This window comes from Mustela lutreola, chromosome 16, assembly GCF_030435805.1.
Source record: "Mustela lutreola isolate mMusLut2 chromosome 16, mMusLut2.pri, whole genome shotgun sequence".
Taxonomy (NCBI): domain Eukaryota; kingdom Metazoa; phylum Chordata; class Mammalia; order Carnivora; family Mustelidae; genus Mustela; species Mustela lutreola.
This window is the reverse complement of record NC_081305.1, coordinates 18,092,298-18,114,120: the sequence shown is the minus strand read 5'-3', so window position 1 is coordinate 18,114,120 and position 21,823 is coordinate 18,092,298. Positions and strand designations below refer to the sequence as shown.

The window sequence follows — 21,823 nt, the reverse complement described above, 5'->3', positions numbered from 1 at the left end:
GGCGGGACTCTGAGTGGCGCCCGGCTTCCGGGTGGTTTCCTCCGAAAGCATTGCGCAGGTGTGGGCCCTCTGGCGCCTGCGCGGCTGGGTAGGCGTGCGTCTCGCTACCCGCCTTAACCAGCTTGGAGTGTCTGAGGCCCGCCGCGTGGTGGCGCACGTGGCCGCGTGGATTCGATTGGGCCCTCTAGCTTTACACCACCGTCTAGGTTAGCTGACCCTGAGGCGCAGGCCGAGTAAAGATGGGAATAAACGGTGCTTCTTATGCTTGGAAATGTTCCAGACTGCTGAGGCAGTCTTCCCTCGAAGGGAACTACGGTTCGGGGGGCAGGCTTCGCTGAGATCACAGGTCAAGTTAGCCTCAAGCAGGCCCTGGAGCCTAACGCTAGCTGGCCTGCCGGGAGTTCCAGGCCGTGCATGCACTGCGCACTGCACCCACATTTCTTGTACGAGATTCTGGAGGGCTGGAGTCCGGCCTTTTTGCCTCCCCACCGGCGCCTGGCACCGTAAGACCATGCATGTAAGTGATTCAGATGATGGGTAGCCTAGACCTTGGGGTAGGGGTGTGTGTGTTTGTGTGTGATTTCTTGGCTTGGTGGCAACCCCATCCCTACTGTGACCTCCATGACCTCCCACCTCCGACGGCCACGTTTGAAATAACGCCACAGCCTTGGGTTTGGTCCCAGCCTTTATTCACTACCCCATGTAGAGCCCCCGGCCCCGACGTTCGCCCACTAGGTACGGCTGCAGGGGTTCATGGCAGTACCCAGCTTCCGGCAGTAGCAGAAGGCGTTGAAGAAACGGCAGTAGCACGTGGCACATGGGTCGCAACATGGTACCTGGTGTCCCAGACAGGATTCATGCAGCCTTACGCAGCGACGTGGGGAGCGTGACTCTCGGCCCTCCGGATCTAGTACCTACAGGAGTGAGGGAGCAGGATTGCAGGCATGGGCCTTTGAAGGCAGGTCCAGGGATGTCACCTGCCCCAATCCAAGCAGGATGGCCGTGGAGCATGGAGACAGTAGTCTACAGTATCACCCCGGGGGAGGGGTCATGTGGTGAAGAGAGGGGATGACACCTGATGTCCCCTCCCAAGGCCTGTGGCCATCCCCCCTTCTCCTGGGCGGTTACCTCTGACAAGGCCTCAGCCTCCTGCAGCAGGGCCTCTCCTGACTGTTCTGCAGCTGTCCTTTTCAGCGAGGACTGCAGGCCCAGGCCTGGAACAGGTGATGTGAGGGCAGAACCCCCTCCCTCCCCATGCATTAAACACCCACCTCCAAGGTCTGGGATTGGGAAAGGGCAAGGAGGGCTCATACCAAGCAGGATACTTTGTGGCCAGAGGGTATCCAGGCTCCACCCAGCTCCACCCCTGCCCATACTGACCTGGGAGCTCTGGGAACAGGGCCTGGTCAGGACTTCTGATGCCTTCCAGTGGGGCCAGGCCGATGCCGGCCCCCTGCATGGGGGGCAGTGCCAGCAGCAGGGCACAGCTCAGCAGCACTGCAGGCAGCATGACCTGGCCAGCAGTGAGACCCACCACTTAGTCCTTCCTCACCCTTGCACCCTCCAGGTGCCCAGCCCCAGAAAGAGACTTCCCAGAGAACAGGGGTCTCTGCCCAACCTGAGGACTTACCTCTGCTTGCTGGATCCTTGCCTGGAGAGTTTCTGGCCACTCCGTGCCCTCAGCTTATATGGCAGGGTCTAATGAACGCCCTACACGTGACTGCTGCCTGCAGCCAAGACATAAGGGGCCCTCGCCAGAGGGTGGGGGCACAGCTCGGGCCTCTCTCCCTGCAACCTGGGCTTTTGGATGCTCTCTAAGAGGTGTGCCCCACTCTGATTTGGGGTGAGGTCCCCAGGTGCCAGTCAAAGTTTGGGAGCAAGGTAGGGTGCCCAGAACCCCCAAATTTCTGCAGGACAGGGACCTGGGTAGGGGCGGGGAGGTCGTACAGGCCAGAGCCATTAGCAATAACAAGGCAGGCAGCCCTGAGATCTTAATTTAATTTGTGGCCCCGGAGATGCTCACTCAGACCCTGTGTGGCGTGTTGTTTCCTTTGCTTCCAGGAACTTTAGTCAAGGGCACTGAAGAGGGTGATGGGCCAGTGACCAGAGTGGGGTGCAGACCTGGACCCTGGGGGTTTTTTTGGAGGGAAAGGGGAGGGGAGAGGTCCACTTAGCCAAAACCAAGCCCTCCTGCCTCCATCCCTGGTCCTTCCTCCCCTCCCCTTTGTCCCTCCAGACTTCTCGAAGACCCCCCACCCCTGCTCCTTCTCCCAAACCCTTTTCCGCCTGGGCTTCCTGGAAGCCAAGGAAGCAGAACGGACTGTTCCCTGGGTGGGCGAGCAGCTTCAAAGTAAAAAGCTTTCAGGCTGCCTGTCTCATTAGTGCTAATGGCTGTTCCCATCCGCCCTGTGTTGTCAGGCCTGTGCCCACGCCTGGTCTCATCAGCAGGAGGCCAGGGTGAAGACTGCCCTTTTGTGACGGTGGGAGGACACACAGGACTCCGCTTGCCCCTGCCTGCCCTCTCCCTTCTGGGGGGCTCTCTAACACACACTTGCCCATCAGGAAAAGGGGTACAGGCTGAATTACCTTCAAGGCCTCAGTGTACAAACCGAGCTGGCCTGAGACAGTATAAGTTTGAAGAAGCTGTTGGGGTTTTTGGTCTAGGTTCACACAGGCTATTCTGGCCAGGATGAGGAAGACCCCCCAGCAACGGGTGGAAACTGTATGCTGTCGTCTGACAGCCTTTAGCCTTCAGTACCAACAGTCAGTGTTGGGGTTCAGTTGCACGGGGAGGGGCTGCTCTGCAGAGGGCGGGGCTGTGGCAGCTGCTTTCACAGATGGGCACTGATGTCTGTTCTGGTAGCAGGCTAGCACTGGGCTCACTTGTGGCTGGCACAGGGTCACAGTCCTATGAGCTCCCAGGATCACATACTACTTCCCTGAGGAGATGGCCCCAGGATAATCCAGAAAAGGGCTATCCCCATTTCTCCCCCGACAATGCTACTGGCTATTTTGGTGACAAATAGCCGCAAAGTAGACCTGGTGTCAAGGTCTCCCTGGCAACTAACATTGACCCTTCTTTTCCAGAGGCTAGAGCTGGGCCCTGTTGTCGACCCCAGGGCTTTCTCTTCTCAGAGTGGTGCAGGGTGAAAGTATGGGGCACTAGATATCCTTCCATCTTGGTGGGGCCAGTTGGGGTTCAAGAAGAGCCATACATCAACTGCACCCAAGACACTTTCCCCCAAGCCCTGGCCCCTGGCCCCATCCTTGGAGATTCTGGCTAAGGAGTTGGAGGTGGGAAACAGGGAGTGCATGTGGGTTTTGGAAAAGCACCTCAGGTAATTTGAGGTGGAGGCTGTGAGCACTTGGCTGGGCCTGGTCCGCACCATGCTAGGAACAGCTGTCCATGTTTGGGGGCCATGCTGGTGGTCCCACCCAGGCACTCAGTGTCCGCTCCTCTGCAGAGCAGTGCCTGTCTTCCCCTGTGTGTGTGCAGGTGAAGACCTGGGCAGTGATGGGCAAGGGCTGAAGCTCTCCCAGGGGTAGCCCCAGTCCCTTGTCAGGTCCGATGGGTGAGACATTCAAGAAAACCAACTATTAACACAGGAGGATAATGAGAGAAATATAAACATTGGATAGTTGATGTCATCAAGGAATAATTGTTCATTTTTAAAGTTGTGATCATGGTCTTATGGTTCCAAGTGGCTTATTTTTAGAGAAATATAATGAAGTATTTGTTGATAAAATGATATGAAATAATCCAAGGGAGAGGGAGTAGCAGGACATGATATGGATGAAATAAAACTGTTCATGAGTTGGTAATTTGTTGAAATTGGGTGATGAGTACGTGGGCTCCGTTATCCCATGACTGCTCTCCTTGTTTATGTTGGAAAATCTTCGTAATAAAAGTTAAAAACAAAGAGAATTATTTAAAATGCAATGGGATAAATGCTTTGATAGAAGAGTGCCCCCAGAGTGTGTAAGACTAGGAGAGGCACCTACCCCAGCTGAGGGAGGAACCGGAAGTTGGCTGAGAAGGCTTTCTGGGAGAGGAAGCTTTTACTCATTCATGAAGCTTGAGTAAGAGGCAAGGGTGGCGCCAGACAAGGGACAATGTAAGTTTCCTGGACCCATGGTTGGCACATGGCTTACCAAGCTGCCTAATTCTACAGCTTAACACTAGTACAGCCTCTGCTCCAAGCCTGGTTCCTGCCCAACGAGCCCCAGCCTGGTGAGCCGTCAATAGATGCTTTTCTCCCCGCCCCCCTCCCCACTCGGGGTCAGAGAGTTGGCTACCTCCAGAGTTGATTCAGTCAGTGAGTCAATCAGCAAACATCTGTAGCCACCTCCACACTGTATCACTGCGGTGAGTGTGCACCGGCCCAGACCATAGGCACAGGAGCCCAGTAGCTCTCATGTCACCCAGCAGTCCGGAGGAGGAAATCAACATTTGTTTATGTCCTTTCCCACCCACCTTCCTTCTGCCCTTCAGCACGATGTTGACTAGGACCCCTCCTACCACCACCGAATTAGCCCAAAACATTGCCCATGGGTTTCTGGTTATAGCTTTCCTTCTATATCTATATCCATATCTATATTTGTACCTCTATCTAAAGTGAAATTTCCGTTGGCTTATCAAATTTTATTCGTTTTTACAAATAACCAATCTTTGGCTTGATTTATCAGATTTTGTTACAATTAAGTTTCTGCTTTCCTCCTCTTTTCTATTTCCCTTGGGTTTGTTGATCCGCACATTGATCTTTCCTCCTGATGAACACAGTTGCCTACATCTAGTCGTCTATAAAAGGCCCGCTGGGAGCCCGTTTCGTCTGTTAATGAGTTTAAATACTGTGGGGGTGATTTTATTGGTCAGAAACTGATGTTCCCAGGATCACGCTTGTTGACAAAAAGACCTTCGGAAATGTTCTGGGTCGCGGATTTGGGAGAACTGGGGGGAGCCAGAGCCTACTTGGTGAGCCTGGGGAGGGATCCTGATTTTGGAGAGAGGAAGAGGAGAATATGGTTGTCTTGTGCCGGAGATCCAAGTATGAGGAGGAGAAGGGGGATTTGACCCCTACCTCTCCTCTTTTCTCTCCTCAAGGTAACCCTCACCTACCAACGTACTGTTCCTACTTTGTCCAGCAGGGGGCAGCAGAGCACCCACTGGCTCTCCCAAACCAACTTTGTTCTGAAAACCAGACCCTTTCCTGGCACATTGCGCCTGCCCCTGTGGCTCATCTGTAGGACTTCCAAAAGGCAGAGGTTGCCTGGAGAGGTGTGGTCCCCTCAATTATGCAGGGAGAGGAATCAGGATGGATGGAGGTTTATTTCAGGCTGGCATCTTGAGCCCTCAGCTGGAAGGGATCCCACCATGATCAGGTGCTTCTAGAAGAGTCGTGTTTGTCGCATGAATGCCGAGTGCCAGCGCATGCCGATCTCCCATTCGTGCAAGAGCGTTTTATTGACTGCATGCTACCTGAAAAGCATTATGCCAAGGCTTCTGGACCTGGAGGGTAGGTCAGAGCCCATGGTGACCTGAAACTCTTGATTCTGAGGTCAGACAAGGTTTGTGGGCTTTCCTGTTGCAGTGAAAGTGTAGGCTGGAGCCAAGCCAAGGGAGAGTGGAACAGGGTAGAGAGACTGATGATGGACGGACTACAAGGGGGCTCAGGCCCAGAGACACCCTTTATCCTCAGGCCTTGCTCCAACTCCCAGTTCCCCTCCCACTACAGTCCTCCCTTTCAGTGCTGGAAGTTGGCTCTTTATTAGGGGTCCCCAGAACAGCTGAGCTGTGGTTGGAGTGTTTAGGGGAAAATTCACATAGGCCCAGGGGTGCCAGAGACAAATAAGCCAGCTGGTCTGGTTCAGAGGATGTGGCTTGCCATCTGGATGCTTGGCCCCGCTGTTGGCAGAGGCCATCCCAAACACCGACCCCAGCCCTCTCTGAAGACATCTACAACCCCGTGTCCACTCCCAGATGCCCGCAGAAGTAGCCAGTCCTTCCTCCCACGTGCCAGGCCCTACCTTTCAGTGCGAAATAGTCTGTTTCTAGGGGGGCTGCTGTACCCCACCTGTGTCTCAGGGGAATTTCTCACTGTCAGCATGTCCAAACAGGCAGACATCAGTCTCCACACTCACATGAAGCCCACACAAAGTGGTGAGGGGCTTTTTCCATTCCAGGTGATGAGAGGACCCTGGAATTTAACATTTATTTATTTATTTATTTGACAGAGAGTGCACACGTGCACAAGCAGGGGGATGCGGGGCTAGATCCCAGAACCCTGGGATCACAGCCCAAGCCAAAAGCAGATGCTTACCCTACTGAGCCACCACAAGGCACCCCAAGAGGACCCCTGAATTTATTTTTTAAAAAGATTTTATTTGTCTGTTTATTTGACAGAGAGAGAGAGCGAGCACAAGCAGGGGAAGTGGCAGAGGGAGAAGAAACATGCTCCCCACTGAGCAGGAAGCCCAATGCGGGGAGCCCGATGTGGGGAAGGGCTAGATCCCAGGATCCAGGGACCACGACCCGACCTGAGCCGAAAGCAGCTGCCCAACCGACTGAGCCACCCAGGTACCCAAGGACCCCTGAATTTAACAGGATCTCCAGGTAAGTGCACTGTGAGTCTCCAGCAACCCCTCAGAGACATGGCACTGTTGGGTTGGGAAGGGGGTTCCCAGGATGTCCCATTCATTGTTTCTAACCATCCCGATAAAAGGGAGCAACCCAACCCCCTGGGGATGTTCAGTGGCTCAGCTGCAGCCTGGGAACAAAGGTGTTTTCAAAATAGGAACCATCAGGCTACCTAGGAATGATTCTTGTGCTAGGAAGTAGCCTTTTCTTCTTCCTTCCTTTCTTTTCCTTTCTTTCTTTTCTTTTCTCTCTCTCTCTTTCTTTCTTCCTTTTCTTCTTTTCTTCCATCTCTTTCTTTCTCTTTTCACCCTCTTTCTCTTTCTTTTTTTTTTTTTTTTAAAGATTTTATTTATTTATCAGAGAGAGAGAGGGGGAGAGAGCGAGCACAGGCAGACAGAATGGCAGGCAGAGGCAGAGGGAGAAGCAGGCTCCCCGCCGAGCAAGGAGCCCGATGTGGGACTCGATCCCAGGACGCTGGGATCATGACCTGAGCCGAAGGCAGCTGCTTAACCAACTGAGCCACGCAGGCGTCCCCCTCTTTCACTTTCTTTCTCTTCCTCTTTCTGTAGGCTCCAACCAAGCATGGAGCCCAACATTGGGGCACAAACTCACAACCCTGAGATCAAGACCTATGCTGAGATCAAGAGTCAGATACTTAACTGACTGAGCCACCCAGGCACGCCATGAATTACTGTTTCTGCTAAAGCCCCAGGAGCTCTCCAGCTTGCTCATCCCTGCCACTGGGGTTCTGCGCAGGTAAGAACAGAGGCTGCAGAACTCTGGATATAGGTATGGAGACGCTGCCTATTGCACTGGGCACAGGGGTGTGCTGGTACCTGACTCGACAGACTCAGGATGAGTCTGGGTCAGCCAGAGAAAGCAGCGAGAGCTGCGGCAGCTCCCGGGGTTCTTTGGACCTCCTCCTTTCTGCTGTTACCCCTTCCCATCCCTTCTGCCTCCAGCTGCGAAGAAAGCCAGGGAGGTAGACGTGTAAGGGCTGGGAGGGACTGAGTCCCACGGGAAGTGGTCATCTGGGGACCTTGGTTGGAAAGGAAAACGTTCCAGCTTCCACCTCTGGAACACTGCTCTCCCCCGGGCACCAAGGCCCAGCCCAGCGTGGGAAGAAGAGCTTCCAGGTGCCCCTCCGCCAGCAACCCTGCTGGCCACTTCCCAGTTTTGCCCCTGTAGGCCCTGTGTAAACTGTCTCCATTAAGCCCTAGGTAAGGGTCCTCCTCCCCATCTCTGGCCAAAGCCAGAGTTCGTGTTACGATCTGGCATGGAAGCAAGTTTTCCTCCCTGTCTCAGCCCTTACCCATAGCAAGACTCCCATCCTGTACATTTAATTCTCAGCCGAATATCGAAATAAACCATCCCCATTTTATAGATCAGGAAACAGGCTTACAGTTTAATCACTGTTTTGATCACTCACCTAAGGAGCAGCCGGCCTGCTTTCCTTTCTTCCTTGCATGGTTCAGGGCATATTTTAGAGCTAGAGAGGGATGGTGTGTGTGCACACTCGTGTGCATGTGGTAGCGGTGTGCACACACCCATGCATGCACATGCTGGGGGGCAGGGCAGGGGGAACTCAAACATGCTTCCCTACGGTGTCTCCCCACACACACACACGTCTTGGCGGCAGAAGCCATTCTTCCGCCTGCAGAGCTCCCCAGAGGCGCCCAGACCGAAGCAAGCAGCCGCCCCACCCGTGTTCCACGCGGCCCCCACGAGGCTGTGAGATCAGTCGGCACCAGAGCTGTGCTGAGTGTCCTTATGCTCTTGGACACATTTCTAAGCAATCTATGAATCAAAGAAGCCACAAGGGAAAGCTAGAAAATGTTTCAAATTGAATTATAATGAAATACACTATATTAAAACTAATGGGATGTGGCTAAAGTAATGCATATATGTAAGTGCCTATGTTAGGAAAGAAGAAGGGCTGAAAATGAATTATGCAAACTTATGTAAGTGGTGGAACGGGGCTGGAGTAAGTAAGTGACTCTCTGTTTACCCGTACCTTGAAGCCTTCACAAGAATTAATTTGAAATGGAGCATCAGGGCACCTGGGTGGCTCAGTGGGCTAATCCTCTGCCTTCGGCTCAGGTCATGATCTCAGGGTCCTGGGATCGAGCCCCACATCGGGCTCTCTGCTCGGCAGGGGGCCTGCTTCCTCCTCTCTGCCTCCTCTCTGCCTGTGTCTCTGTCTACTTCTGATCTCTGTCTGTCAAATAAATAAATAAAATCTTAAAAAAAAAAAAAAAAGAAATGGAGCATCAGCAGAACTGTGAAGGTAAAACAGTGAAACTTCTAGAGAAACATGGATATCTTTATAGCCTTTGACTGGGCAAAGATTTCTGGTTTTTAATGATTTTATTTATTTGTCTTACAGCACAAGCAAGGAGAGCAACAGAGGGAGAGGGAGAAGCAGACTCCCCACCGTGGGGCTCGTTCCCAGGACCCTGGGACGTGGGATTGTTGAGCTGAAGGCAGACACTTAATGACTGAGCCTAGGCATCCCTAGGCAAAGATTTCTTAAGCAAAAGACAGAAAGGGGGCCTCTAGCTGGCTCAGTCAGTGAAATGTGCAACTCTTGCTCTCAGGGTCTTGAGTTCAAGCCCCGCAGTGGGCGTGGACCCTACTTCAGAAAAAATAAAATAAAATAAAATATTTAAAAACAAAACCAAAAAACGTGACTCAGAAAGCTCTAAGCATCAATGGTTGATAACTTAGACTTCATGAAAATTAAGAACTTCTGGTCAATAATTAAAGATATTTAAGAAAATGAAAAGATAAGGTACAAACTAGAAAAAAGATGTTTCAATACAGTTATTTAAAAAAAGACTCCTGCAGAGTATATAAAGAATTCTGTAGTTATTATAGAAAAAGAACTACAACAGTTCCTTCATAAAAGAGGATTTCCAAATGGCCAACAAACATGTGGAAAGGTGCTCAATATCACTAAAGAAGTTTAATTCATACAGAAATGTGAATTAAAACAACAAGGGGTGGGGCGCCTGGGTGGCTCAGTGGTTAAGCCGCTGCCTTCAGCTCAGGTCATGATCTCAGGGTCCTGGGATCGAGCCCCGCATCGGGCTCTCTGCTCAGCAGGGAGCCTGCTTCCTCCTCTCTCTCTGCCTGCCTCTCTGCCTACTTGTGATTTCTCTCTGTCAAATAAATAAATAAAATCTTTAAAAAAAAAAAAAAAAAAAAAAAAAAAAAAAAAAAAAAATAAAACAACAAGGGGTACCTGGTTGGCTCAGTTGGTAGAACATCCAACTCTTGATCTTGGGGTTGTGAGTTTGAGCCCACCTTTGGGTGTACAGATTACTTTAAAACTAAATACATAGGGGCGCCTGGGTGGCTCAGTGGGTTAAAGTCTCTGCTTTCGGCTCAGGTCATGGTCTCGGGGTCCTGGGATCGAGCCCCGCATTGGGCTCTCTGCTCAGCGGGGAGCCTGCTTCCTCCTCTCTCTCTCTCTGCCTGCCTATCTGCCTACTTGTGATCTGTCTGTCAAATAAATAAATAAATAAAATCTTTAAAAAAAATAAAATAAAAATAAAAAAATAAATACATAAAAGTAAATAAAGAGGTGCCTTAATTGGGTGGCTCAGTTGGTTAAGCATCTCCATTTATTTATTTGACAGAGAGACACAGTGAGAGAGAGAACGTAAGCAGGGGGAGGGGAAGAGGGAGAAGCAGGCTTCCCGCTGAGCAGGGAGCCTGACTGAGCAGGGAGCCTGACTGAGCAGGGAGCCTGACGTGGGGCTCAATCCCAGGACCCTGGAATCATGACCTGAGCCAGAGGCAGATGCTTGACAACTGAGCCACCCAGGGGCCCCTAAGCATTTGACTCTTAAACAGACTGACTTCCTCAGTTCCCTTGAGAGTACCTGGTGTCCCAGGGACACATTGTTACCCATGAGACTTACGGTAAGGACTTCTGGGAAAGTTTTGCTTTCCTGGCACAAGTGTCTCCATTTGCAGCTTCTTTTTCTTTCCACTTGACCAACTCATGACCATGGAGGCAACGATTTTGAGAATGAATTAAGCTGCCAAGGATGGCAGGCAAGAAAAGACTTCCTGGCTGTGTAAATCAGCTGCACCAACTGTGGTCGGCCTGCCCATCTCCTGATATTTTATCGTGTGAGACAAGCAGGAAATAAATATTTGTTCAAGCTACTTTTAAGTTTTCTCTTACTTGCAGCCAAACACAATCTCAACTGAGAAAATCTTCAATTTCTTTATAGCTCTTCTTTTTTTAAAAAAAGATTTTATTTATTAATTTGAGAGAGAGAGAGCATGAGCAGGGCAGGGGGTGGGCAGAGGGAGAGGACCTGAGCTGGATCATGACCTGAGCCGAAGGCAGATGCTGGACTGACTAAACCACCCAGGCACCCCATAACTCTTGTCCGTGTCTTTTGTAGTAAATGCTTCCTTCTAAGGTTTGTTTCCCTTGTGGACCCAGATTGACTTCCAGGAGTCTCTGAGGCCTCTTACATCCTCACTCTTATCCTACAGGAGAGAGAGTCAGCTTTGTCCCACAATTTCCTGGTCCTGGTTCTGGAAATCCTGCTCGCATCTACAGCTGAGGGTTTTGGCTGAAACACTCACGGTGGGTTCCTCGGATCTGTGTGAGCCCTGATGATCCTCCTTGGACTTTAGCTGAATTCTTACAAGCCCTGAGCTATCCTCAAGGTCAGCTTGTGACTCCCACAGCACTTCTGACCTCCAGTAGCCTTGCGTGAGGAGTGGTTACATGGGCCAGCACCTTCTGTCAAACTCAGGGTCAAAAATCTCCCCTCAGGAGCCAAGTCTGGCTTTTGGTTAGGTCAGGTGTTGACTTTGGGCAAATTCCCAGCTTAGAAAAAATGACTTTTGATGTGGAGTCTTATTCTTCCTCAACACACCCCTGAAAATCATGTGCTCGGGTGTTTTGTTTGTAGGATCACAGCTGGGCAGTATTCAAGGGGTTGAGAGAGGTTTAAATTGCAGAGGTGTCTGAGTTTTGTCGTAATCTTGTCTGAGGTCACATAGCTTGTAAGTGGTGGAGCCAAGAGGAGTCTGACATTCCAGTGACCCCCAGCCATGATGCTAAGACACTATGGCACTTGGGGGTCAATATTGTTTTTAACACAGATTCACTTTAATCATATTACAGGGGCACAAGAATGTTCTTCAGTTCCACAGAGAAATATGCCTTCTCCCATATTTCCTGAAGCACAGGACCCTTAGACCTCTCTTTTATTGTCATCTTTTTTTTCTAAGACACAGGTAGAGAAAAAACAGCATTGGCTGAAGGTGAAGGAGCAGAACTGAAAGTCACACTCGGACTCAGGTTTAGGTAAGTGTGGAGTGCATGCTTAGTCAGGAAGGGGAAGTCATTGACCCTAGGCACAGGTGTGAGCCCAATGTTGCCAGAGCATCAGATTTTCCAAGAAAAGCCAGAAAATTGAATTCTTTTTTTAAGATTTTACTTTTAAGTATCCTTGATATCCAACTTGGGCCTCAAACTTAAGAACCCTGAGATCAAGAGTTGCATGCTTCACTCACCGCGCCAGAGGGAGAAGCAGGCTCCCCAAAGAGCCCAAATGTGGGATGTGATCCCTGGACCCTGAGATCATGACCTGAACTGAAGGCAGACACCTAACTGACTGAGCCACCCAGGTGTGCCCTGAATTTTTTTAATATGCTTTCATTTCAATAATATGTTTCATTGCTGGGCTCAAAAAGCTTTATACAGGTTGTCGTGTTCCCAGTGCCATTGTAATGGGATAGAACTTTTGCCCTTGTTGTGGTTCTAGCCTGAAGTGCTTTGAGAACAGGGGCCATTTTCTTCTTCCCACAGTCCTGGTAGGTTTCCTGAAAAAGGTTGTGTTTAGTGGAGCTCCTAAGGGTGGAAGGAGCTTCCCAAAAGGAGGAGGATTGGGAGTGATTTCCATGGAGCTTTGCATAGTTGCTTACTGCAGGAATGCTAACAGGCCTGCAGTTTCCAGCCTTGACCTCCACCTGACCCACACCCTCAGCTTCCTGGTTCCAGGCTCGGGGTACTCAACCCACTTCCACTATCCAGTTTCTTCCTGAGAACTAAGGAACAGCTGAAGGAGTCCCTGGAGTCCTTCTGAGTCCTCCCAGCCAAGCTAGGCTAGGGCTAGCTCCCTGGGGTTGGCAGAGGGAACCCCAGCTCTTGGGGCCTTGCCCTTGACCCTTGAAGGTGGGACAGCAAAGAGAAGAGAGAAGGGCCTGAGGACTCCCTAGGGGTGAGAGAATCCTCCCCAGGCTCTCTCTACTTTTCAGAAAGGGTCAGCCAAGCAGAGTGGCTGTCTGGGTGCCACACTTGAGTGGATGGGGCATGGGAGACAGCACCTTCTGTCTTCTCAATTGTGTTATCGTCCAATTTCAACTTCACAAATAGGGTAGCAGCCCCATATTTTGCACCTCCTGATGTGACGCAGTGATCATCAATGTCGTATTCTTGCCAAAAATGTTTATGGTGAATCTGATCTTGAGGAAACAATCCGATAAATCCAGAATATGATGCTATAAAACCAGCCTGAACTCTTACAAAAAAATAAGAAGGCTGAGTGTGGGGTAGATAATATTCTTCTATATTAATAGAGACCAAAAAGACCTAACAACCAAAGGCAGTATGTGAACCTTGCCTTCTGAACTAAAATAAACATGCTAAAAAGACGTCCTTGAGGAGTGGCTGGGTGGCTCAGTTGGTTAAGTGTCTGACTCCTGGTTTCAGCTCAGGTCATGATCTCAGGGTCATGGGATTGAGCCCCGCTTCAGGCTCCCTGCTGGGCACCGACACTGTCTCTCTCCCTCAGCTCCTCCCCTCACTTTCTCTGTCTCCCTCTCCATCTACATCTAAGGTAAATTTAAAAAAAAAAAAAAAAAAATGGGCGCCTGGGTGGCTCAGTGGGTTAGGCCGCTGCCTTCGGCTCAGGTCATAATCTCGGGGTCCTGGGATCGAGTCCCGCATCGGGCTGTCTGCTCAGCAGGAGCCTGCTTCCTCCTCTCTCTCTCTGCCTGCCTCTCTGCCTACTCGTGATCTCTGTCAAATAAATAAATAAAATCTTTAAAAAAAAAAAAAAAAAAGGCATCCTTGGGGGCACCTGGTGGCTCAGTCGGTTAAGCATCTGCCTTCAGCTTGGGTCATGATCCCAGAGTCTTGGGATCAAGCCCCATGTTGGGCTCCCAGCTCAGCGGGGGAATCTGCTTCTCCCTTACCCTCTGCCTCTCCCCCTGCTCATGCTCTGTCTTTCTCTCAAATAAATAAATAAAATCTTAAAAAAAAAAAAAAAAGGCATCCTTCAGACCAGGGGGAATGACAGCACTCAATTACTGTTGATATGCTCAGATGTGATAATGGCACTGTAATTGTGTGGAACCCTGACATTTAGGGCCAGTTAATACGCTGGAGAGATCCGTAGCACTTCTGGTCCCTGCCCACTAGGTGGCGGGAGCACAGCACCCAGTGCGTTGCAACAGCCGAAATGTCTGAGAAACTGTTTTGGATTTCAGTAGTATTGACAGTTGGATCACGTCATGAATATGTGAAAACACACTGGACTGTACGTTTGAAAATGGTTAAAATGGTGAATTCTATGTGATGTGAATTTTTTTTCAATAAAGACTGTAATTAAAAATGTCTCCATTTGGCATTGTCACATTATCCCCTGAGGGACAAAAATCGCCCCCTCTGCTGAGAACGGTTGGTGTGGAGAGCACATCACTTGGGGTGTGTGTGGGGGTGCGGAATGCAGGCTGAAATTTTAAGAGGGAAATGTCTTTTTTGTAACTTTCAAAGAGCAAATGTGTCAAAATGTTAACCGTTGGTGAAACCTGGTGACAAGTGTCTGGGTTGTTCATTTTACTATTCTGTCGACTTCCTATAAATTTAAAATTGTTCAAAACCAAAAGAAAATACAGTTTCAAAATTTCTGTTTTTTTTTTAAGATTTTATTTATTTATTTGACAGACAGAGATCACAAGCAGACAGAGAGGCAGGCAGAGAGAGAGAGGGAAGCAGGCTCCCTGCTGAGCAGAGAGCCTGATGCGGGGCTCGATCCCAGAACCCTGAGATCATGACCTGAGCCGAAGGCAGAGGCTTAACCCACTGAGCCACCCAGGCACCCCTCAAAATTTCTGTTTAAAACATCCCCAGGGGCCCAGCTAGGTGCCAGCTGTGCGGCCTCCTTTCAGACGGACTGTGAACTGTCTACATGGGTCAAGTGGCTCAGTCCTCATTCCTTCAAGGGAAGACTCCTTCCTTATCTCTCCTCCCCCCTTCCTCTCTGTCTCTATATCTTGTCTCTCTCTTCTCTCCTGCCCTATCTCGTTCCAAGGCTGCCTTGAATATGCTGGCCTGGTGGCACCCACCAACCTGTGGAGAGAAAAGCATCCCATCGTACGGACCACCACCCACCCAGACAGAGTGCAGATGGGCTCTGTTGAGCCCTTTGTGGTGAGTATTCTCCCCTGTGGTGACTTTAAAACATGATCACAAAACTCTAGCACTGGTTCCATGCAGAGGCAGGGTCTCTGTCCCGTCTCCTTAAATAGGAATTGCAGCTGCTTAAGCAGTAGGGTAGAATGGAAACGATATGGTCTCCAGGGCCAGACCTTAAAAGCCTAGCATCTGCTGTTTCCTGTCTCTTCTGAGATACCTGCTCTTGGAACCCAGCCACTACACTGTGAGGGAAGTCCAAGCTACCCTGTGGAGAGGCGGGTGTGGAGAGAAGCAGCATACAGTGTGACTCGAGCAGGTGAGTGAGTCATCTTGGAAGTGGCTCTTCCAGCCCCAACTGACGCCACTTGGGGCAGAGGTGAGCTGTCCCTGCTGAGCTACATGATTGCTGCCGGCTTACGTCACTAATTTTTGGAGTGGTTTGTTTGAAGAGATAGATAATGGAGGCATCCCCTGTCCCCCCACAAAACTGGGAGCCACAGGCTTAGGAGGCGGGAAATGGGCCCCTCTTTGTCCCTGGAGCTGGGACCTAGGTCAGCATTGTTCCTTCAACAAGTATTTGTTGCATGACCACCAAGTGCTAGACACTGTTCCAAGGGCTGAGGACTTACTGAATGAGACAGACCCCAAGAAAGGGTGGTGGGGAGAACCGTCTTCCTGTGGGAGGTTATTTCTAAGCTGAGACCCATCTAAGGAAGAGGAGTTAGCCACGCACAGAAGCAGAGAAAGGCCAGATGCAATACCGTGTGCTATTTCTGGATGAGGTTAACAGATTTGGCAAATAAAAAATAAAAATTTGACACCCAGTTAAACTTGAATTTTAGATGAGTAACGAATACTTTTTTTGTGTGTATACATATGTCCCATGCAGCTTTGGAGGCATGCTCATATTAAAAAGTCATTCATGGGCTGCCTGGGTGGCTCAGTCAGTTAAGCGTCTGCCTTCGGCTCCAGTCATGATGCTAGGGTCCTGGGATGAGCCCCACATCAGGCTCCCTGCTCGGCGGGCAGCCTGCTTCGCCCTCTGCCTGCTGCTCCCCTTGCTTGCGCTTGCTCCCTCGCTCTCTGGCAAATAAAATCTTTTCTAAAAAAGTTATTCATTACTTCTCTGAAAGTCAAGTTAACTGGGAGTCCTGCATTTTATCTGACCTCTAGTTTTAAGGCAGAAAAGAGAAAGAAAAGTGAGAAAAACTCATGTTTCAAGAGACAATTCGGAAAGCTGGTGGTGGGACAGTGGCAAACAGGGTGTGACATCAGAAGTAAAGGTCGTCACAAAAGGCCAGCTGGCCAGGTCCATTTTGAATTTTGTCCTGAAGCAGTGAGGGGCCACAAGAGGGTTCAGACCCAGGGAGACACAATCGGATGTGTGTGTTGCAACAGTATTCTGGGCTACCGTCTGGAAGGGATGGGAGAGCCTGTGGGCAGGGAGATCAGGGGGAGGAGGCCTCTACCCTGCAAAGTTCAGACTCTGGTAACCACAAAGGCTTGAGAATGTCGAACTAACTCCCCACTTCCCACTTTTCTTTTCTATAACATAAGTGCTTTAAACTCTAAGATTCCCTTTAACTACTGCTTCAGTGTATCCCACAAGCTTTTGATATATTTAGTTTTATCATTCCATTCAGGATGTTTTCTCTCAATTCTTCAGATGTGTGTTGTATAATTTCCAAATATCTGAGATTTTTCTGTGTATCTCTTTGTTATTTCTTTTTTTTTTTTTTTTTTAAGATTCTATTTATTTGACAGAGATCACAAGTAGGCAGAGAGGCAGGCAGAGAGGGGGGGGGGAAGCTGAGCAGAGAGCCTGATGCGGGGCTCGATCCCAGGGTCCTGGGATCATGACCTGAGCCGAAGGCAGAGGCTTTAACCCACTGAGCCACCCAGGCACCCCTTTGCTATTTCTTTTAATTGCCTTCTGTGATAGAGAACATACTCTGTACGTTCTTTAAATTTTATTACTATTGTTTGGTGGGCAGGCACATGGTCTCTCATGGTGAAGGTGCCACACCTGCTAGAAAAGAATGTGGGGTTCCCCTGCTGTTGGATTACGTGTTCTGTCAATGTCAGCCACAGGCAGGGTCATTGACAGCATTCTTCTTGCATTTTCTTCTATGCATTTTCTCATTACAGAGTCTGGCTATTCTCTCCACCGATGGAAGTGGGGTGGGAAAATATTGGGCGATTATTATAGATGACTCAATTTTTTCCCTTTCCTGTCAGTTTTTTCCTCAACTCTTTTGAAGGTCTCTTGCTAGATCTGTACACAGCTATGATTATGATTATGACTTCCCAGGGCACGGTCCTTTTATCCAGATGGATTTCCCTCCTTAGCTTGGGTCACAGCCATTCCCTGGAAGTTCAGTTTTCTGTGATTGCTCTGACATGTGCAGCTTTCCAGCCCTCACTGGTAGCCTGCTATATCTTTATCCAGCCGTTTGCTCTCTTATTTATCCCAGACCAAGCCTGGCCAGGCCCAAATAGTACAAGTCGTCTGCATAAACGGGCTCAAGCCTCAGCATCCCCTAATGCTGTCGCTCTGATGGCTGTCACTCAGCTCCCACCCATGAGTTACGTGCAGTCCCCAGCAAGTGGCTAACAGAGGGACAAAGCTCAGGCTCTGCTGAAGGGTGCTTTGTGTTGGTGTGAAAGAGACACACTGAAATTGAACTGCTCTCACATTACAGTCCCAGCCTTGGGGGGAAGTCTTCCCACTGGACAGAAGTTTGAGCAGTGCCCGTGGTCATTCGGAGGTGAGAGCAGGAGGCTCTGCTTCATGGGCCTGAGAGCTGTGTCCTCACATAGAGCCCTGTGCTCAACGGGGCCCAACATGTGTGTCTTTTTTTTTTTTCTCCTAAGATTTTTCTTTCTTTCTTTTTTTTAATTTAATTTTACTTATTTATTTATTTGACAGAAAGAGAAATCACAAGCAGGCGGAGAGGCAGGCAGAGAGAGAGAGGGGGGAAGCAGGCTCCCTGCTGAGCAGAGAGCCCGATGCGGGACTCAATCCCAGGACTCTCTGAGATCATGACCTGAGCCGAAGGCAGCGGCTTAACCCACTGAGCCACCCAGGCGCCCCAGATTTTTCTTTCTTTATTTGACAGAGACCACAAGTAGGCAGAGAGGCAGGCAGAGAAGAGGAAGCAGGCTCCCTGCTGAGCAGAGAGCCCGATGGAGGGTTCGATCCCAGGACCTTGGGATCATGACCTGAACTTAAGGCAGAGGCTTTAATCCACTGAGCTACCCAGGCGCCCTGCTGTCATAGTTTTGAACAAGATGCTCTGCATTTTTGTTTTACCCTGAAACCCACAGAATAGGTCCTGAGCAAAAGGTTCCAAGGCCATTATAGAACAGAGAACCCACAGAAGATCAGACTGCCTTGACTTGGGTATGCCATACTACCTGTGTGTGCATGTGTGACACGTGTGCATGTGTGTGGTACATGCTAAGTATTCAAAACTGATGGCTGTTGTTCCCGTGTGTTATTGATGCTGGTGGTGGTGTTACTGGGCTCCTCCAGAATTGTTCTTCAAACTTCAGGGAAGTCTGGTTAATTCACTACCTACAAGCCATCCTTCTGCTTTGTTTCATGGACTCATCTGCAAAGTGATTTTTAATTTAAGCAAGCGGCTTTGACAACCCTCAGGTTGTCACACACAAATATACACCTTGCCTTTCAAACACCCGCTGCTGTTGCACGCCCATAGCCAGATGCTACCCCCATTCATCCACTTGCATCACAGTCCCTAAAATCCCACCCCCCCCAAGCCCAGCTGCCCCAGAGTCTCTCAGAGTTGACACGGACATGCACGCTCCCACCCTCAGCTCATCTGACCGCGTGGGTGCCATTGGCAGGGTTCCCCTCCTGCTCCGTGTGAAAAACCTCCTGCCAGGGACAGCCGATGTGAAGCCTGCTTTTGTGTGGGCAGCAGACTCTATAATTTGCATTGGAAAATTTTAAAAAGTATTACAAATTAGAAAGTATGTGCATGTGTGATTTCTGGGGGCTAGGAAGGGTGAGAAGGCTTGGCATCTCAAAAGCACATTAGCTGTATTCCTATGGTTTTCTAGATTTCCCGGGAGAGCCAGAGGTTGTCATTATGTGGAAGCTTAGCAAGGGAACAGAGGTGATTTGGGGGGTGTTGGAAACCTGCGAACACTCTGGTGTGAGCCCCTGAAGTTCAGGGCCCTGATTTAATAAGGGCTGCCAGTGTCAGGGGGAAAAAATAGCAATTCTGCCGCCTCACGTGGTACAACAAATCTGGCCTTCTAGATAGGAAAAGCCAGGACTGAGAGGGGGTGGGGTGAAAGACGATGTCACCAGCTCCTCTCACGTTTCCTGCAAGAAATCCCTGCAGAGAAGAGACTCCTGGCCCAGTGAGTCACTGGCTGTATAAGCCAAGAGAGGTGGAAAGCAGATTCCAGGAAATAAGCTAGAGGGATCTTGGGGGAAGTTTTCAGCTTTAGTGTGAAACTGTCAAGCTTCTCTGCTCCTGGGGGAACTGGAGGGAAAAACAAGAGCGAGAGTGATGACAGAAACAGCAAAGAACCAGACAGAGCTCAGGTGTGAGAGCCTCTGCCTCTGGGCACTTGGAATAACCACGGATGAGCAGATGATGCAGGCGGCTTCAGAGAGGGAGAAAACACCCCAGTGTTCCGGGGCTTGCGGTCTTTCCTAACGCAACAGATATTTACAGAGCATCCATCCAGTTCCTGTGCTGGGTGTTGGGCGCTGGGCATGGAGAAGTGAGCGCTTTTGGCCCCTGAGCAAGTAATCCCACGCACTTATGTCAAGAAGCTTCAGGGGCCTGAGGCCACTGTGGGGTTCCTAAAAGGCTGCTGCTGCTGCTGCTTCTTTTTTTTTTTTTTTTTTTTTTAAAGATTTTATTTATTTATTTGACAGGAAGCACAAGTAGGCAGAGCGTCAGGCAGAAGGAGAGGGAAAAGCAAGCTCTCCCCCAAGCAGGGAGCCCGATGGGTGGCTCGATCCCAGGACCCTTGGGATCATGACCTGAGCCGAAGGCAGATGCTTAACCGACTGAGCCACCCAGGCACCCCTCCTAGAAGGGTTCTTGACACCTTGGGTAGATTGTCCAGATACCAAAAAGGACAGGCTGAATTGCCATGGGGGGCCTGGGATAGAGAGAGCAGGGCTATTTGGAAGAAGTGAAAGATTGGTTTGGGGAGCAGAGCCACAAGAAAAGACTGGACGGATCCCTTCTCTTTGTCCATTTTGGGTAATCTGTTTGCTTACAAAGTTTGGGGGGGGTTGCATCTCCTAAGTGCCAGGCAACCTATTTGGCACTTTCTGTTTATTTACAGGGTAATTCAATTCACCAGTGTTTACTGAGCTCCCTGACCAAATAGCTGGGCCCAGGCATGGAGCAGGCAGAGGGCACAGCAAAGGCAGAGGCCCAGAGCTGGAAACCGCCCCCCCACCACCAAAGCATCTCGGGGAAAAGTCAGTTCCTTGGGTCTGGGGTATGGTAAGGTAGCTGAGGTCCACAGGCAGACAGAGCTGGTCTTCAGACTTTGTCAAATGGGGAGCATCATGAGTTCTGGAGAGACCCATGCCCTGAGAAGCCAAGACTGGGCGGAGGAGGTCACACCTCAGCACATTCTCTTCTATGTGACGTTGGAGATAATTAACCCCAGGAACCTAACAGCTGCCACCACCACCCTTCAGGAATTCGGGCCCTCCCTGCTTGACGTCCAAGCCACACTCCCGCTGCACAGCTCCGGGGGAGAAAGGAAACTCATTAATGCCTTTCAGCACATGTGCTGGCCTGAAGTCACCTGCGCGCTAGTCCCCTTGCTGTGACAGTACCTACTAGCACCCTGGGCTCTCAAGGGCCCAGGCTGATGGCGGCTTCCCCCCACGCCATGAACCTGCCAATTCTCTGCCTATCCAGCTCCATGGGCTCTCAGGGATCCTGACTCAGCTCACAATGGCATCTGAGGGAACACGGGAGCTCCAGAGTGGAAGGTAAGAGCCTCGGGTCCCATCCGAGCCTGGCAGCTGGTTCACTGTGGTGTACTTGACAACTTTTGAGATCTAGGACCTTTGAGTCTGAAAATCAGGCAGAGTGACTGGACCTGGGTCTGGCCTTGGTTTGTGCAGCCCGTGCAGGAGCGGTTGTGCCTTGCAGAAGCGGAGGCAGACAAGGCTGTGGAGGGAGCAGCATGGGCATTGTAAGCATGACCAAGAGGCTCCTGAACTCACCTGGAGTCCAGGGAAGGAGTTCCAGAGGAAGCTGATGTCTGAGCTGAGGCTTAAGGGTAGGCAGGAGTCGGCCCAATAAAGGAAAGAGGAAAAAGATGCTCAGGACAGCTGTAGAGGCATGGGAAGCAGGCTGTATTCAGGGAGCAAAGTTCAGGATAACTGGAGCCAGGACCTCCTGGGGAGGAACTGGCCAGAGAAGAAGGACCAGTGGGGAAGTGGGAAGGAACAGGGTCCAGTATCCAGAGGCCATCAGCTGCGCTGTGGAGAATGGACCAGGCTGGGTGAAACCAAGGACACTAAAGAGGCCAGGAAGGAGGCGCGGGTGGTGCTCTGGCGGAGGGGGTGGGGGGGGCAGGACAAACCTCGTGGCTGATGGGGGTGGTCAGGGAAAAGGCTACCCAGACTAACCTGAGAACCCTAGAGGGGGAACAGTTCTGAGGAGAGGACATGGAATGGACTTGACACAGTGAGTTTGGGTTGCCCAAGGGTCAGCTTCGGG

At 50.4% G+C, this 21,823-nt stretch overlaps 1 protein-coding gene and 1 long non-coding RNA gene across 3 annotated transcripts; one reads left to right on the top strand and one right to left on the bottom strand.

Annotated features, from left to right (window-relative positions):
• Nucleotides 1–84: 84 nt before the first annotated feature.
• LOC131818534 (uncharacterized) lies at nt 85–16,762 on the top strand. 2 transcript variants are annotated; one of them, XR_009348863.1, is made up of 7 exons: nt 85–517; nt 6,401–6,610; nt 7,204–7,390; nt 11,150–11,243; nt 11,903–11,972; nt 14,983–15,101; nt 15,300–16,762. It is a non-coding gene; the product is annotated as an uncharacterized LOC131818534 (long non-coding RNA). The 2 variants fall into 2 exon arrangements; XR_009348862.1 differs by having other exon boundaries at nt 11,897–11,972.
• On the bottom strand, nt 593–1,722 carry AGRP (agouti related neuropeptide). The gene is made up of 4 exons (XM_059153110.1): nt 1,631–1,722; nt 1,381–1,513; nt 1,129–1,214; nt 593–914 (listed from the first exon to the last, which is right to left on the bottom strand). Exons 2-4 carry the CDS (start codon nt 1,508–1,510, stop codon nt 732–734), a joined length of 399 nt encoding a protein of 132 aa, XP_059009093.1. The 5' UTR covers nt 1,511–1,513; nt 1,631–1,722; the 3' UTR covers nt 593–731.
• Nucleotides 16,763–21,823: the final 5,061 nt, after the last annotated feature.

Bases quoted from the DNA above. Each gene is read 5' to 3' on its own strand.
- AGRP (XM_059153110.1), bottom strand. From the start codon at position 1,510: ATGCTGCCTGCAGTGCTGCTGAGCTGTGCCCTGCTGCTGGCACTGCCC. The intron at 1,215-1,380 runs GTCAGTATGGGC...CACCTGTTCCAG, and splicing joins CCTGTTCCCAGAGCTCCCAG to GCCTGGGCCTGCAGTCCTCG. The intron at 915-1,128 runs GTAACCGCCCAG...TCACTCCTGTAG, and splicing joins AGGCTGAGGCCTTGTCAGAG to GTACTAGATCCGGAGGGCCG.